The sequence below is a fragment of the Corvus hawaiiensis genome, chromosome 2 (assembly GCF_020740725.1).
Source record: "Corvus hawaiiensis isolate bCorHaw1 chromosome 2, bCorHaw1.pri.cur, whole genome shotgun sequence".
In the NCBI taxonomy this organism is placed as follows: domain Eukaryota; kingdom Metazoa; phylum Chordata; class Aves; order Passeriformes; family Corvidae; genus Corvus; species Corvus hawaiiensis.
In genome coordinates, this window is record NC_063214.1 from 92,951,666 (window position 1) to 92,967,870 (window position 16,205).

General features: G+C 42.0%; 1 protein-coding gene across 12 annotated transcripts in view; it reads left to right on the top strand.

Moving 5' to 3' along the window:
• MAP4K4 (mitogen-activated protein kinase kinase kinase kinase 4) overlaps positions 1-14,199 on the top strand; it is a 168,032-nt gene extending 153,833 nt beyond the window's left edge. For all 12 annotated transcript variants that reach the window (XM_048325912.1, XM_048325926.1, XM_048325903.1 and 9 more), the window contains 6 exons: positions 3,760-3,894; positions 6,273-6,373; positions 7,036-7,185; positions 8,048-8,207; positions 10,115-10,254; positions 10,980-14,199. In XM_048325912.1, the coding sequence (XP_048181869.1) occupies positions 3,760-3,894; positions 6,273-6,373; positions 7,036-7,185; positions 8,048-8,207; positions 10,115-10,254; positions 10,980-11,063 (770 nt within the window). In that variant the 3' untranslated portion in view covers positions 11,064-14,199. The remainder of the gene's footprint in view (positions 1-3,759; positions 3,895-6,272; positions 6,374-7,035; positions 7,186-8,047; positions 8,208-10,114; positions 10,255-10,979) is intronic.
• The last annotated feature ends 2,006 nt before the right edge of the window (positions 14,200-16,205 follow it).

The window sequence follows — 16,205 nt, forward strand, 5'->3', positions numbered from 1 at the left end:
ATTGTTTTAAGTTTATTGATGTTTGCGTCAGTCACAACTGGAGTACCCTGACACATCCGTTTTCTTTGTTTCCTTCAAAACTATTGCTTCCTCTGTGGAGACACGCTACATTAACCCTTAAGAAATCAGCTGATCTTTGTTCTATGCCTTTGTGTCTGTGCCATCTCCTGTGTTTTATGGGAGGTTACTGGAGTATGAGGCAGAAGAGGCATCCTTGCCCAGTGAAAGGCAGGGCTGGGGGAGCATATTCAGTGAAACCATAATGCTGTTATGCCCAAGCTTCCCCTTATGTCCTGCTTTTGCCTTCTGTGCTCCACATCTCAGTTTTTTACTCTCATGCTGGACTTCCCTAAGCATCTTTTTATTTGTGATGAGTTGCTTCACCACTCCAGGCAAAATTGGGATGCTGGAATGAAGTTATGTTTCTGCAAATGGTGTGTTTTGGCAGATTAGTTATTGAACTCCCTCTGAGCTTTGTCCCCGCGCTGCTGCAGCTTCGCTGGGAGTATTGTTCAGCTCACTGTGGTGCACTCAGCTGTATGTTCCCCTGAGTTTTTTGGGAAGTGATGTGCTGATGGTGGTAGGGTTTGAAAGGTGTCACTGCGTTGTGCGAAGAAGCTGCCGTGTGCTAGGATTTTAAGAGGATTGTCACCTAAACTTGGTTTTAATAGACACACTCTTGAGTCTGAAAACATTATATCAATTCTTGACCCAATTTATATTTGAAGTACAGAACTTTTTGACAACAAAGCTTTTGATACTGAGATGCTGAGCCTTCTAGAAATGGTACAAGAAAGCCTTGCAGGTAAAGCAAGAGTAGTTGATTGGTTCTTCAGTTCATGCTGTTGAGAGGCAAAAAACATGGTTTCTTCTGCTGAGATGATACAGTGCAGAGTCATAAAACTGCTGGAGGAGAGAGTGGCAACATGCATACAGAACACGCTCCAGTTGTGGCTCCCTGAGGGTTTTGCCAGCCCAGCTGGCTGATGGTGGCACCAGGAAGGTAGGAGGAGATGACAAAGTGGAAGAACTGGTTGGAATCTGCCTGCTCAATAATTAAAAACCACAGTGACAATAAAAACAAAAACTCAATATAGGGAAAAGGACTTTGCCTTTGAAACTATGTCTGTGGGAGAATCCAGCCTGGGAGTTCTCACAGAATTCATTGTCTGATTAGTTCATTTGATGGCTGGAGCAGAGTTTTCTTTCTTATTCAATGGTCATAATGATTAGACCCCTGCAAAAGATAAAAAAGACCAGATTTCTGAGAGCTGTTTAAACTGACTGGTAGAGCTTTACAAGGAGAAGGATCTGATCTCTGCACTCCAAATGGGAACATTAAGAGCAGCAAAACTTGTTGAAATACATGCATAGCCATGTTTATATAACTAACTGGTCCTACTCTTTTCATGTCAGGCTGCAGAAAGGCAAAGGAATTTCCTGTCTTGTGACTTTTCCTTGTGGTCTAGACACCAAAACACAATGGGAACACACTTGAGATATTTCTCAGTTGTTTTGAAAAATATTTCTGGTTGGAGAGAAATACCCTGGTGCACATCATGTGAACCAAAAGGAAAAAATGTAGCCGCGTGCTGGGAAATTCCCATGTGTACTGTTTGTTCTGAGTCTTCAAGTTTGAGTAAGCTACTGGGGAAGCTACAACCATGGAAAAATCTGAGGCAGAATTTATCTCCTTGTGGACAGGGACTCATGATGGTTTTAAAAGCATTTGGAACATTGTACTGACCCTGAGCCCTCTGAGTTCTTCCTTGCCCAGAACTGCAGTAGCTTCTGATATGAACTATGTTTCCTATTTTTCAGTGTTTTTAAAAGAGCCCTTGTGGCTATAATTTGCAGTGTTTTCATGGAAGGACCTTTCCTTGGTTACATGTGGGACTTCTGGAAATACTGTTTCCTGCTCTAGTCCTCCAAATCTTGAGAAAGCTACAGGAGTGGTAGGGCTTTACCCCTTTATGAAACATGGCTTAATAAATTTTAAGTCAGGAAGTAAATCAGGGTACTCATTTACTGCCAAATCTATAGTCCCATTTGTAATGGAGATAAACAATAGATGGTGCAGTGTTACTTCACATTTCATTGCATGGCATCAGAACAGAAGGGCTTTTAAAATTGAGTGACAGATCCAGTATTTGCAATCACCTCTCCAATTCCACTTTAAATTTAAGCTCAGTGAACAGATTTTTTACTTTGAAACTGCCTCTTCTTTTCCTCCTGTCCTTTCCCATCCAAGTAATCATAAAAAGATCTTTTAGACTGTGTGTATTTTTAATGCAATGGCTTGTGGTGCTGGAGTCAATGGAGAAGCCTGTTTGCAAGCTGTGCTTCCCCATGTTGCTGCCTCAGCCCCTGCAGATGCTTTTCCTGACAAGCCTACCCCTGTTGGGGATCCCCTGCCATCAGGGTAGGGGGTCTGTGCCAGCTCCGGCACAGCCAGCTCAATGTGGAGGATGGTCTCAATGCCTGGGCCTCATGTCCTGCTGCAGCCAGTATCCCCTGAGCAGCCACCTGTGAACTAATCTGTCAGCAGGCATCCTGTGAAAACTTAAATGACAAATTAAAGACATTTAGCGGAACTCTATAGCTGGATCTGGCTAGCAGGCTGCCAGGTGGACCATCTTGATAGGAAGTGGCTTTCGACAGCACAGACCAGTACAGTGTCGCTTGGCCAGCCCAGCAGTGACTGCAGTGACTTCTCTAGCAGCTGAGAAACACTGGACAGGCACATGGCACTTCATTGTGGCTGGTGAAGAACAAGCATGGAGCTACCCCGCTGACAAGTAGGGTCCCTGAGAGCATCTCCTGTTTCCTTTCCTTTCACAAGGACCTCATGGAGCCTTATTAAATAGCTCCTAGTCAAAGCAGGGGTGATCTCCCTTCCTCAGCCACAGCTTCATCTGTGGAACTGTAATGGCTTCAAGCAGCAAAGCAGCAGGAGAAAAGAGGATGCAAGCTTTGTGTATGTGCATTTAGGACTATCTTCTCACTAGTTCAGCAAATGCTTTGTAGGCCATTAGTTGTTAAAGAATCACTGATAAAGTTTGTCATGAACCTTGCATTCATTCAAAGAGGCCTTCTCCTATCAAGAGTTAAAAGTCTGAGGCGTATTTCGATGATGTGGCAGATGCATTGTCAGTTGAAGATAGGGCAGCCTGGGCAGGTAGCTTCTCTCACCTGTGGAGAAGAAACACCTTTCACAGTTTCTGTGTGCAGTCTGATAAGTATTACACCCTTGCAGTTCAAGGGAAGGGCTGCTGACAAAGCAGTCATCAGCTTTTAGCAAGCAGATGAAGTTTCAGGTCTCATATTCCATCCTCCTGCTCTCCTACAGTTTTGTGTCAAAAAGAGCCATTCTGACTCAGCTATATATATATATTTTTTTTTTTTAATCTCAGTGCATGACTCTCTTCTGCTTTTGTTGTGGGAATTCCCTGTTCTAGTGGAAGTTGTCTAGGTCCTAAGAACCAGATAGCTGAAGAGTTATTCCCTTGAGTTTGTCATTTATGTTCGTGTAGTATTGCCATGTGTCTCTGTCATTGATTATTGGGAAAGTGCGTGTCTGGGTGGAGTCTGGAGTGAAGCTGTTATGGATGTAAAAGCTAAGGGAGATGTCTGTGGTTGCAGCATTTTCTCCTTCATTGTTGTTTTGGTTTGCTTTGCAGGGCTTTCTGTTTGCCTGGGTAGGGCTTTTTGCAAGTATCTTCCTATGGAGATAAACCATTGTTTTAATTTTGTGGCCAGGTAAGAAGAACAAGTTGCGAGTTTACTATTTGTCATGGTTAAGAAATAAAATCCTTCACAACGATCCTGAAGTAGAAAAGAAACAGGGCTGGACAACGGTGGGCGACTTGGAAGGCTGTGTGCACTATAAAGTTGGTGAGTAGCAAATGCAGTAATCAAATAGTTGGGACAAAGGATGGCTGAGAAAGGGAACTGCAGTGCATGTAGCTATTGGGTTTAAAGTTCGGTTGGTTTTATTTCTAGCTGTCTTACCTGTTTCTCAGGGTGAACTTGATGGCAAAGCACCAAAATAGATGGCAAGTTACAGGGTTAAATTGAAGATGAGAGGGATTTTGTGGTGAGACGATGGGCTGGGAACTGGAGAGTGTGCGAATCCCATCTGTCTCCTTCCTGTAATGGATGCAGCTTCCAGAAGGGTGCTGATATGGGCAGTGAGGGCTGGTAACATTTCACCAGGTCTATTAGACCCTTTAGGTAATAGAGGGATTCTTGTCCTCAGCAACTGTTTTCTTTGCTGACAGGTTTCCCTGATCTTGTACCATGATGAATTTACATGCTGGAATAGATTGAAAAAAGTCTCTCTTTAATTAGATTTTAGAGACTGGGGGAAAAAAAAAGAGTGGGAGGAGAAAGGAAGCCCAGGTAGCAGATGAGCTTTGGGGAAGTATCTGGGAACAGAGGCATGTCTTTAACTTCAGGATGATTCATTGATTCCCCTTAGCTCATGAAATTCCCTAATGCCATCTCAGATCTGCTGCAGTACAGTTACAGAATCAAGTGTGTTTTCATTAGACAGGTGCCCTTTGAGTGGTTTTAAGTAATTTAAATGGATTTGGCTGTAGAAACTTCCACCAAAGCTGGTGAAAGACATGTAGCATTCACAGCCAGCGGAGTATACAGTGAGCCTGTTGCCCTGCAGGTGGGAATATGAACCAAGAGCTCTTTCTGCTGCTTCGGTTTCATGGTGCATCCTAATGGGCACTGGATGTTGCCTCTGATTTGATTTTCTCCCAAGAGCCAGCTCAGTTCCTTTCCAGCTGTGTCAGTCGGTGTGGAGCAGCAGCAATCAAACTGTTCTCAGTCTCCTCCTGTCATGCTCGTGCTCTTGGAAAAACCTGCTAGTGGGGCGTAATCAATAACAATGGCAGTAAGTGACTGCTGAACCAGGAGCTTGACCCCGAAAACAATTAATAATGCACTTCTCTGGTATCATACCCCAGGGTGTCAGCAGCATAATGAAGTGGCCTGTTAACAATACATCAACAGCTATTGAAAGGAGGCTTTCCAGCAGGGAAGCGTCTGAAACAAAGAGCATTCTCTTCCAGATGAAGAGGGGTTTGTTACCCTGGGCTGCAGCCTGGCACTGAACTTCCCTCTGAACCACAGAAATACAGTAGACTTTTTCAGGTAGTGAGAGGCCTCTTTGACAGCTGCGCTTCAGTTCCCAAGAAGGACAGCTCTGCCAGTAGTTGGGCTTGCAGTCTGGACGCTGTCACCGAGGCAGCTGGCACTGATCACTTCCTTGTCTCTTTGATGCAACAGGGGTCTCCGATGTCAGGGTGAAGTGGTATTTATGGATCTCAGTTGCTTCAGGCAACTTTTGGCTCCTCTAAATGAGAAATTGCTCTTTTGAAACTTAAGATTTGGGTGAATTCCCAGATAGCACCCAGAGCAAATAATAAGAATTATCAAATGTCCCCTTTCACAGATGAGGTGGTTTTGTTCAACACCCCCCTCTTCTCCGTGAAAAAATTCCAGGAAGTCTTGTAAGCTAGACAAGACTGAACAAAAGCTCTGTTTTTAGTCAGTACAGCTGTGGAGGTTGAGAGAATTTTTTTTGTCTGTTGAAGAAGTGTCAAGTCCCTTAACACTTACAGCTCAGTAGTCTTGCTTTCCTGCCCAGCTAAAAGAGCAAGCAGTAGTGTGGATCATTATTGTAATGATGCTTTATTTCTGATTATTTCTGTGAATCTTTTTTCTTTTTCTCAAATGAGTTATGTCAGACTTTAGGGACAAAGGAAAGTGCTCCACTATCAAGCTTGCCTTTTGCTTTTGAAATTGAGTTATGTTGTAATTTTTTTTTTCTTCCTCCTTTCCTCTGGGTAGTTTCTCCATCAGCTCAAAGTACCACTGCCAGTGCTGTGACTGGAACTGCCAGTAATGGACTCTTCCACAGTCACGGCCTTCTTTTATTGGAATGTCCCTGTCTGAAAATTCATTTTCCTGTCTTGATGACTAAGCACTGTCCAATGTGGAAAAAAATAAGTGGAAATAAGTGTGTACTGACTAATTAATTCTAAAGATGGTGACATGGTCAGTTGCTAATAAGAGTAATGACTTTTGTAGCATAAATGTATCAAAGAGCTTAACTTCATAGAAGTAGCAATCCTAAAATATAGTGTTACTAAAACTCTCAGTATTTCTTCATACTTACATAAATTGTCTTCTTTCTTGATGTAACTGGAATGACTTTGTAATTATGCTGAATTATTTTTTGTTTTCTTTAATTTCAGTAAAATATGAAAGAATCAAGTTCTTGGTAATTGCATTGAAGAGTTCTGTGGAAGTCTATGCATGGGCACCAAAGCCATACCATAAATTTATGGCCTTTAAGGTAACAGTATATTTCAGCCATAGGTAGGATTTTTCCATAACCACTTGAAGTTATCCCTTTTACAAAAATGTTCTGACATTGTATCATGGCCATGTTCCAAGTTCTTTGGTAAATCTCCACAAACTTTGTATTATATTTTAATTTAGGAGGGTTTTTTTTTTTAATTCTAGGAGACAATACACTTAAAGGTCTAAATTGTAACCGAGCATAAACTAATAATGACACAATATCACAAGTCTTTGTTTGCTCTGAGTGATACTCAGCATTGTTATGGGACTATTTTTGAATGCTGCTAGAATGAAATTAGCTGGCTTGGTATAATTGCCAGGCTGATTTACAGACAGTTACTGTTGGTTGTGCAGATAGAAGTAAGTACTACAGGAGTGCTGAATTGCCCTGAACTTTGGGGAGAACAATTCTTACTAAAAAAGCAAACAGGCCAAGTAAACCTGACAGAAAATAGCTTAGGTGATTGAAATGCAGCAGTTTGCAGAGTAATCTGTCCTTATTCATGAGAGACATGTTAGCCTAGTGGGTCTGGTGTCTAGGGACCAGCGGGATGTGGAGGAATAAACCCACAATGTGTGCATGCGAGCATATTTTTATAAACCCCACTGTTTTTCGAAGCACTAAAGTAAATCTCACTGATGGTTGTCTCACAGTCATTTGGAGAATTGGTACATAAGCCATTGCTGGTGGATCTAACCGTAGAAGAGGGCCAGAGACTAAAAGTGATCTATGGCTCCTGCGCTGGCTTCCATGCTGTTGATGTGGATTCAGGATCGGTCTATGATATTTATCTACCAACACATGTAAGAGCTGCTGCTGTGGTTGGGTTTTTCTCTTTCTTTCTGGTGGATCACACCACCCCCTCCCCCCCAACCCCTTCCTTTCCCCAAATGACTGATGTGTCTGGCTGTCCCTGTGGATCACTGCCAGATGTTTGCAGTGGTAAATTGGATGGAGGGGTCTAAGCAGATATGGCCACATTTGCCATGGGGTTTGTGCCTCACTGTCAGTCCTCACGTCATAGTCAGTATGTCTCTATGGTCTGGAGTTGCCCACTCAGATCTGACGTGGACCAGTGTGACTGTTCCAGGGGTAGCAGGTAAATGGCCAAGTGCCCTGCAAATGCCCAGCAGCACAAATGACACAACAGCCCACTGATGGGTTTCAAAAGGGTTGGCCTTAGTGGTGGTTTTTGTTCTAAGGCCAGGTGGCCTTAGTTACCAAGATTTCCTGTTGGTCATTGTACACAGAGGTGTCAGATGGGCCACCCCAAGCACTATCCAGTGCAGTGCAGAGATCTGAGGTCTGCATCTGCAGTGCTTGCTCCAGGCTCCCTTTCTGCCCATGAAAAGAAATAGGCACCCCTACAGAGGAATTAATCTTTCCTTGGTTTAGATGTCTGCCTTAGGATGAGAGGATTTATGCTTCAAGGGTTTACAGGTCTTGGTCACCGTGTATGGTGTCTAGCTCGAGGGGAGCAGATCTAGTGCTTCTAAAGTGAGTGAATTTGGGACTAGATGATCTTTAGGGTCCCTTCCAACCCAATCCATTCTATAATTCTGTGAATCCCTGATGTGTCAGCCAAAACCAAAACCCACTCATTTCTTTCTTCTAGCACAGGATCTGCAGCATTAAAACAAAAGTTTCCTCTTTCTGTCTCTGTAGATCCAGAGTAGTATCCAGCCTCACGCAATCATCATTCTCCCAAACACGGATGGGATGGAGCTACTGGTCTGCTACGAGGATGAAGGAGTTTACGTCAACACATACGGAAGGATAACCAAGGATGTGGTTCTGCAGTGGGGAGAAATGCCAACTTCAGTTGGTAAGTGCCTCTGGTGTGCCATGTACAATGTGCTCTTAGGGAGTGTGAGTCTGTGCACATGGGCAGAAGGAGGGAACATCGAGTGTGCTGCTTCTGCATCTGAAGTCAGTGCTGTATTATTTCTGGAAAACAGCTGTTTTGGCTGAAGTTTTTGTGAACAAAACCCAAACAATCAAATTGTGGAGTTCATGATTGAAAAACTCACCATGACCTCTGTAGGCCGCTGCAGAATTTTTGCTAGATAGCCACAAAGCTGTAGAAACCTTTCAGTATAAAGGCATATAAAGTGGCAGAGGAATAAAATATTATGGGTAAGTCCATGTAGATAACAAAAGGTGTATCTCATTTGATGTCTTTAATTCACCTTCAGATTACTCATCTCTCCAGCTCAAAATAAGGTTGAGAGTGAGAACAATAAGTGTAGTACACAAGTACACACCAGAATCCCTCTTGCTTGTGCTGCTGTAATTCAGTGCGGAGCATAGCGTGGGCTGTGGTCACACCTTCCTTTTGTTGGGCAAGCACATTGCATTTTATGGGCTGTGGGATGCCTGCACATATTGGGAGATGACTGCTGATAGCTGTTTGAGCAGCAGGAACAACAATGGAGGAGGAAATTTAAAGACATTTCATGCACAGCATGTTCACTCCTGTGCTGATTAACTCTTGACTAGATCTAAAAGCAAGCAGAATATATCAGCTGGCAAATTCCAGAGCCTTTGGAGACTGGAATGCTTGTGAAGTAGTAAATGGCACTGAGGCAGCCAACACCATTTGAACATCTTGTCTGGCAATTTTTAGAAACTATTTGGCCCAGTTAGCACTAGTGAAATATTTAAAAATAAATAATTTTCCATCAGGATGGTATATGCACTGTTGGTGTACATTATATTGTAGTAGATAATTTGATTTAATTTCACTGAAAACTAATATGAATGTGTTATATAAAAGGAAAGTACTGCAAAATTAAGTATTTTTAAATTTTTCTGGCTAGGAAGTAGTTTTTATTTTTCTGTTAAGAATGCAAATCAGAGGCAACAGCTTAGTCTTCATTAAGTTCCCCATATGTTATTTTTGACAGCATTCCTAAGACTATCCATCAAACTGCTTTGTGAATATACCTTTGCATAATGCTGGTGACTATACTTTTTATTTAATTTTCTTACTCCTGTCAAAAATAGATTATTTTCCTCACACTACTACTAATCTTGTTCCCCTGTGACACTAAGGAAAAATGTTTGATTTGTTGCTTTATTTGTACACAAAGGAATGCAGTATGTCAAATAATAGTATTTCTACTTTGAGAGTTTAATGTGAACCTCTTGAGAGATATACGGAATGATTTTCAGTTGGCTTTTGCAAGGAGATCAGTTTTTCAAGTATTACTCCTATTAAGAGAGCCTAGGTAATTTTTTTCTAGTTTTACCTTTCCCTCTCATTCTTTGTTTTTGCTGACAAACTCCTTCAAGGAGGGAAAATAACATGTAAGACACAGAGCTGGTGCTTGGGACACACTGTAGTGGATGGGCTTAGTCTATTTAAACCTTGGCTTCTGTTTTCTCCTAGTCAACACCTAATTAATCCATCTCTTTGTCCCAGACTTGGAGAAGAGGCCTGTGTAAAAACTCAATGTTCCCTCAGTTTAATTAAAGGTTATAGAGTTTCCTTTGTTACAAATGCTCAAGGAAGAAGTATATAACATAGAAAGCACGCAAAAGAAATTAAAATAAAAAAAGGTATTTTTTAGGTACATGTTCTGAGGACAGAAATAGCACTCTGAACATGTGTGTAGCTACAATAACACACATGCAGGTAATTTTTAACTAGAGTGTATCAGGATATTCTGTGCTTTTTCCATTCTTCCTGTTGCCCTCTGCCCATGCTAATGTGCTGTTTTCTCTCCAAAGCATACATCCGATCTAACCAGATCATGGGCTGGGGAGAAAAAGCTATCGAAATCCGGTCGGTGGAAACTGGACACTTGGATGGTGTGTTCATGCACAAAAGGGCACAAAGACTCAAATTCTTATGTGAACGCAATGACAAGGTACATTCCCTCCCACCAAGTTTGTTGCCAAGATGATAAACGTGTGCTTCATTTGGGTACTTAGGTTGGGTTGACCCTGACCAGCAGCTAAACACCCAGCCAGCCTCAAGCTCTCTCCCCTCTCCCATGGAAGGGAAAGAAAATAGTCAGAAGGCAAAAAGACTCATGGATCGAGATATGGACAGTTTAATAAGACAGCAAAAGCTGTACGTGCAAGCCACACAAAGTAAAGAGTTAATACACGGTCTCCCATGGGCAGGTGGATGTTCAGATGTTTTCCACACATAATGCTTTCTTGGGAAGACAGATGTCATCACCACAATGTCCCTCCTATCCTCTCCCTTTCCCTGAGCCTTTATTGGTGTACATGATGCTCTATATTATGGGACATCCATTTGGTCAGTTTGGGTCAACTGTCCCAGCATTGTCCCCTTCCAGCCTCTTGCCCATCCCAGCCCTCTTGCCTTTTAGGGGTGAGGGAGCTGGAGAGAAAGCCCTGATACTGTGAAGTATTGTTCAGCAGTAGCCAAAACACTGGTGTGTTAACAACACTGTTTAACACAGATGCAGAGCCCTGAACCCACAGGCCACATGAGGAGCATCAACTCCATCCCCATCAGCCCAGACCAGCACTGCAATTGCACTGCAAATACTGGGGACAGTGAAGGCACATTAGAACCAGTGCTGTCCTACCTGTTGAATTTGCTGATCTCTTTTCTTTGCAGGTTTTCTTTGCCTCCGTGCGGTCAGGTGGAAGCAGTCAAGTCTATTTCATGACCCTTGGCAGGACTTCACTTCTGAGCTGGTAGAAGCGGTGGGATTTGGAGAGGAATTGCTGACATCCAGAGTCTGAGATCTTCATAACTTGGAATTATTTTCAACTGGAGTACAGACCTGCACGAATGCAGCACTCTGTGTAAATGTGTGTGCAGGCATCACTGGTGTTAGGTTTCTTTATGTTTTTCAACTGAGGCTGCGACGCAGCTGGTGCTGTAAAGATATTGCCATCAGGTGCTACAATGTCTTTGAGATTTGGGATCACGCTAGAAAGCTACAGGTCTTCTTTTCCCTTCAGCTCCAGGATTCCTAGGATTTGAAGGACTCTGTTTGTTAGTGTTAAAACAGAGAAGGGGGAAAAAAGGAAGAAAACCAAACCAGGCTTACCATGAATATGCTGTTTGTTGAGTGGACAGGAGGCAGGCAAGAGAAGGTGAGAAGTGGTGTAGAGAGTCAGACTGGCTGAAACAGAGGGCAGATCTAGTCTAGTAATGTTAACAATGTATTTAATTGACATTTCTTTTTTGTAATGTGACAATATGTGGACAAAGAGGAAGGTGCAGGTTTTAAGAAGTTAATATTTATAAAATGTGAAAGACACAGTGACTAGGATAACTTCTTCTTGGGGACAGGGAGGGTGGGAAGGGGCTTGGGGTGGAATTCTTAGGGTTTTTTTGTTTCTGCAGTTTTATTTTGGCCTGGCCAATAACTTTAGTCATTTTCTGTGTACCAGGTGTTGCCTGAAACATGTGCAGATGATAAAAAAAGAAAAAAAGGAAAAAAAAATTCATTTTCTATAATGATTCTGTGTTAGGCCAGAACTTGGTTATGTCACAGTATTAGCACTGCCTCAGTTAAAGGTTTAATTTTTGTTTAAACCTAGAAGTGCAACAACAGTTTTACCACAGTCTGCACTCGCAGAACTAAAAAAAAAAAGAAAAAAAAAGAAAAAAAGAGAAATAAAATCCAAACTACATATGTTTATTTTTTGTGCCTACCTCATTGTTTTTAATGCATAAAATAAAAGAGGTGGTTTAGTTTATACGTTTTTAGAAGAAAACCATTAATGTCTAATTTAATCTTAATACCAAAACTACCAGATTGAAAGGTTTCTGACTGTTATTGCATAGCGAGTTTCAGCAGGAGGAGAGAGTAGTCCGTGGGGGCAATAGTTGTAGCGGTATGGCAGTGAGACACTGATTAATGTAATTTGCTTACAAAATTTGGTAAAGCAAGCATTTTTTAAACCAGTTTCATCCTTAATAGAAGTCTGAATTTAGCCTAAACCAGAGGTTTCACTCTTCTAACACGTGGGCTTAGTAACAGGCAGGTAAAAGTAACTAGGCTAGTTCTATAAATTGTTAAATGTTGTAGGAAACATTTTGGGGCGGTGATGTTTTTCTTTTTTAAGAATGCAATGCACTAAAACTCTTTTAAGAATGTAGTTAATACGGCTTATTCATAAAAACAGCGTATACCTGTGTTTAGATGTAAGATCCCAGCTCTGGCTTTTTTTCTTTCTTTTTTTTTTTTTTAAGTCAGTTTTATTTTATGAATAAGTTCTGACATTTTTAATAAATGTCTTGAGAGTAATAATTTGTTTAGTGGCTACATGTTCATTACTTGAGAACTCTTGAGTGTATAATAATCTGTTGATGTTGTAATAATGCACAGTGTCACAATTCAGCCATTTTCCTTTTTGTTTTCTTTTTTTTCTTTTTCCTTAATTCCTTTGGTGGGGTACTTTGCTGACAGCTGCCTTAAGCTGTTCATTCAGTGAACAGGCTCTTAGTGTTTCATGGGCTTTGTCTTCTGCTGTGGTTAACTTTCCTTCATGGCATGACAGGTAGGGCTTTTTAAACACGTATTCTTCAATTCAGTCAAGCTGATGGCTCAAGCGACTGGTCACACAATCAATTAAGAGCCAAGAGCACCAAGTGTGCAAAGCTCAGACTCAACAGACCCTTCTTTTGGTGTCAAATCTGACTGCTGTAAATCCTTCAACCCCAGTCAGCGCTGCTGCTGAAGACTCTCCTTCGAACATCGTAGATGGTTGAAAAGTGAGCGCTAAATGCGTACCTCCAGCGCATGCGTGTGCACACAGCAACCCCCACTCCCCCACACCCCAAAAAGAATCAAAACTCAAGAAAGCCTTACATTTGCTGGCGGAGGAATACCTAGAACTATTTTTTTTTTTTAATTGTATGACTTTTGGATAGTGTCGAAGGTGAAGGATGTGTTCTTTTCAGGCCTGGTGTGGTCAGCCAGAAGAACGATCAACCTTTTGTACTATAATGAACTAAAGGGGACTTGAAAATGCAACGTGATGGTAGACATGGGTGTAATCACAGAGCTGCCCTGTAGTGTAGTTTGCCGAAGCTGATTCGATCGAATGTCAGTCTGCGTGATTTAAATCTTCCAGTGCTATGTGGTCAAAATTAATCTAGTCCTTGAAAGCTAATGCTATTCACCTAGAAGAAGATGCTCCAGTGCTGTAGGGATGCCCAGGTCATGGATATGTGCTGTTGAAGTTTTGAGGCTCCGGGGGAGGGTGGAAATCTCCTTCCTTCAGTGGGTCTGCCCATCTGGCAGCTTCTGCCTCCGCAGAAGTGCCAACATGGCAAGGTAAAAACAGTATTACAAAACCACTTCATATACCAACATCGAACTCTTCAAACAGTGCTTTTGTAAGCAAAGAAGAAAAGAAAAGCTCCTAGGTTTAGTTTTAAGCTTTAATAAGTAATAATTTTCTGTATCTTTAAGTCAAAGTAACCCTAACTTGTATGACTGCAGTGTTTTTATTTTTTATCTTATGCACATGTTATGTTGGAGAAAATGTTTACAAAAATGGTTTTGTTACACTAATGTGCATCACATATTTATGGTTTATTTGAAAGTGATTTTTGTGGGTTTTTTAGTTTTTCATAGTAGTAGTAGTACACTTTTTGTGATTTATAACCCCAAACTCTGCTGATTATAAAGATGCTAAACAATAATACAAAATGACAAACTGCATTAAAATTACTAATCGTAGAGCTGCAAAGCAGACTGGTGACAAGTAAAACACTCAGCCTTTTTTTTGCAGTGCTATCTAACTTGTCTTCTGTGTATTATGGAAATTACTGTTTTTTCCCCGTTTTTCCTTAAATAAAGTCAAATTGACACCTATTGTATGTGGAAAGTACTTTGAATATCTACTGGCTGCAGAAGTCAAGCTGCATGTTGCCTAGTTGCATGTTACCATAAGAACAAAAGTCTTATTGTCAAATCTCATAATTTTAGAGACTTTGACAATAAATACAGGCTTTTGAGGGCTTTTTTTGTTGTTGTTCTTTTTTTTTTTTTTTTCTAAAGCCCAATCTCCTGATGCAGTTGCTCTTTTGAGAATTGCAGTTTTGCTTTTACAGTGAAAATCTTAGAAATGTGAGTGTGGGCCCGGAAAGAAGTTGTGCAAGGAGAGCTTGGGTGCATTGTGAACGTGCCCTCCTGCCACGCCGCCTTCAGGCATGTGGTTTTTGTAAGCTGGTATTGCTTATTGTCAAGAGTGCAATGAACGGCAGTCCTGAGCCAGACTCTTGCACAGCATAAAAGCATGGCTCCAAAAAAGCCAAGCTTTCCTAGTCATAAGCCACAAATACTGAGCAGGTTTGATGCTAAGTTGCTGTTTTCGTCCCCAGGGTTTCCCTTGGGCTTTGCCTGTGTTTTTTCACCACAGGCTGTGTCTGTTTTCTGAAGTGGAGATAAACAGTAGACGTTTCCTTCCGACTAGGCTGGTCTCTGTGTGAGGAGGAGGAGGAGGAAGTCTGTGGTCCCAGACTTCGGCCTTTCCTTTCACTCTCATCTGCAGAAGGCATGGGGTGTGGTGTAAGTTGAAAAATGTTTCAGGGTTTCACTTGCTTCCTACAGACAAAGGTATCTGAAATCCTTGAGCCTCACAGCTTTTCCGCTTCTGCAAGGATAGATATTCTCTGAGCTTAAAGAGCTCAGGACCAGACAACTGCTGGTCAGGGTCCTACTGGCTCTGCTCCAGTTGCTGCTTCAGAGCTGCTGGTTTTCCTCAGTCATCCATGACCCACTGAAGGCTTCCCTCAGTAAAACATGCTTAGGTGCAGTTGGGTGAGCACCGTTAGCTGGTCGTGAAGACAGATGTGAGCTGATGCTCATTCAAGTGTGCAGTAAGTAGCTGAAAGCAGCAACCACAGATGCGAGTTTTGGAGCAGGTGCTGGCAGAGGCAGTGGAGAACAGGGAAAACCTTTGTGCTTCTGTGAAGAAAGGCACAGTTATGGTGACTTACAGTAAGAAGGAAATAAAAAAGATTGCATTGGAAACCATGCAGCAGATCTAATTCCTCTATGGGACTTGTGTAGGTAGCAGTGGTGAGAAAGACACAAATTTTTACTTTGCAAGGGGGGGAGGGATGTTCATGGGGCAGAAGAGAACAAACAGTGCAGCAAAGGAACATGTGCATCTTAAAACTGAACTGCTGCATTAGTCAAACCAGAGAAAGAAATGATCAAATGTCAAAATTGAAACAGTTTTTTTACAAAGCTTTTAAATATGCAAGTTAAATATTAGTAAAGTGCAGAACACTTACCCAGGAGATTGAAGCAACAAAAATCCAAATTAGAAAAGATACAAGAGCCAGCCCTTTTCAGCAGGTTGCTCTGCTGGCAGTCATGTGCTAGAGCAACAGGACTGTATAGAACCTTACATGAAGGTGGGAAAGTCTTGTTTTGTGGGCTGCTACCTTTTGTGCAGAGACCTTGTTAATTCTTCTGCTTGTATTCATGTGGTGGTCTGGGAGGAGGACTGTAATACTGCTGAAAAGAGTCTGAAGTTGCAGAAACTTCAAGTACAAGAAAAGAGCTGATGGCAGAGAGGGGACTCAGCACTGTGCATTCAACACAGGACTCCATGGTGTCAGAATGGTCCGTGGCAACAAATACAGTAGTAGTAATGGGACTGCATTTCCACCTTAGGGCCCAGTGCCTTGTGAGCTCCAGCATCTCAGCCCAAAGCTTTTTCTCTCCTCTAAAATCACTAAAGAAATACTAGCACTGTGTTGTGCCACTTTGCTTAAGCAGTGGTCGTGGCCAGCCTGGGCTACTTGCTGCTGGCTCTTACTTTGCCAGGGAATCCCAACCAGTCCAGCAGGGGAACAATGCTGGGAACT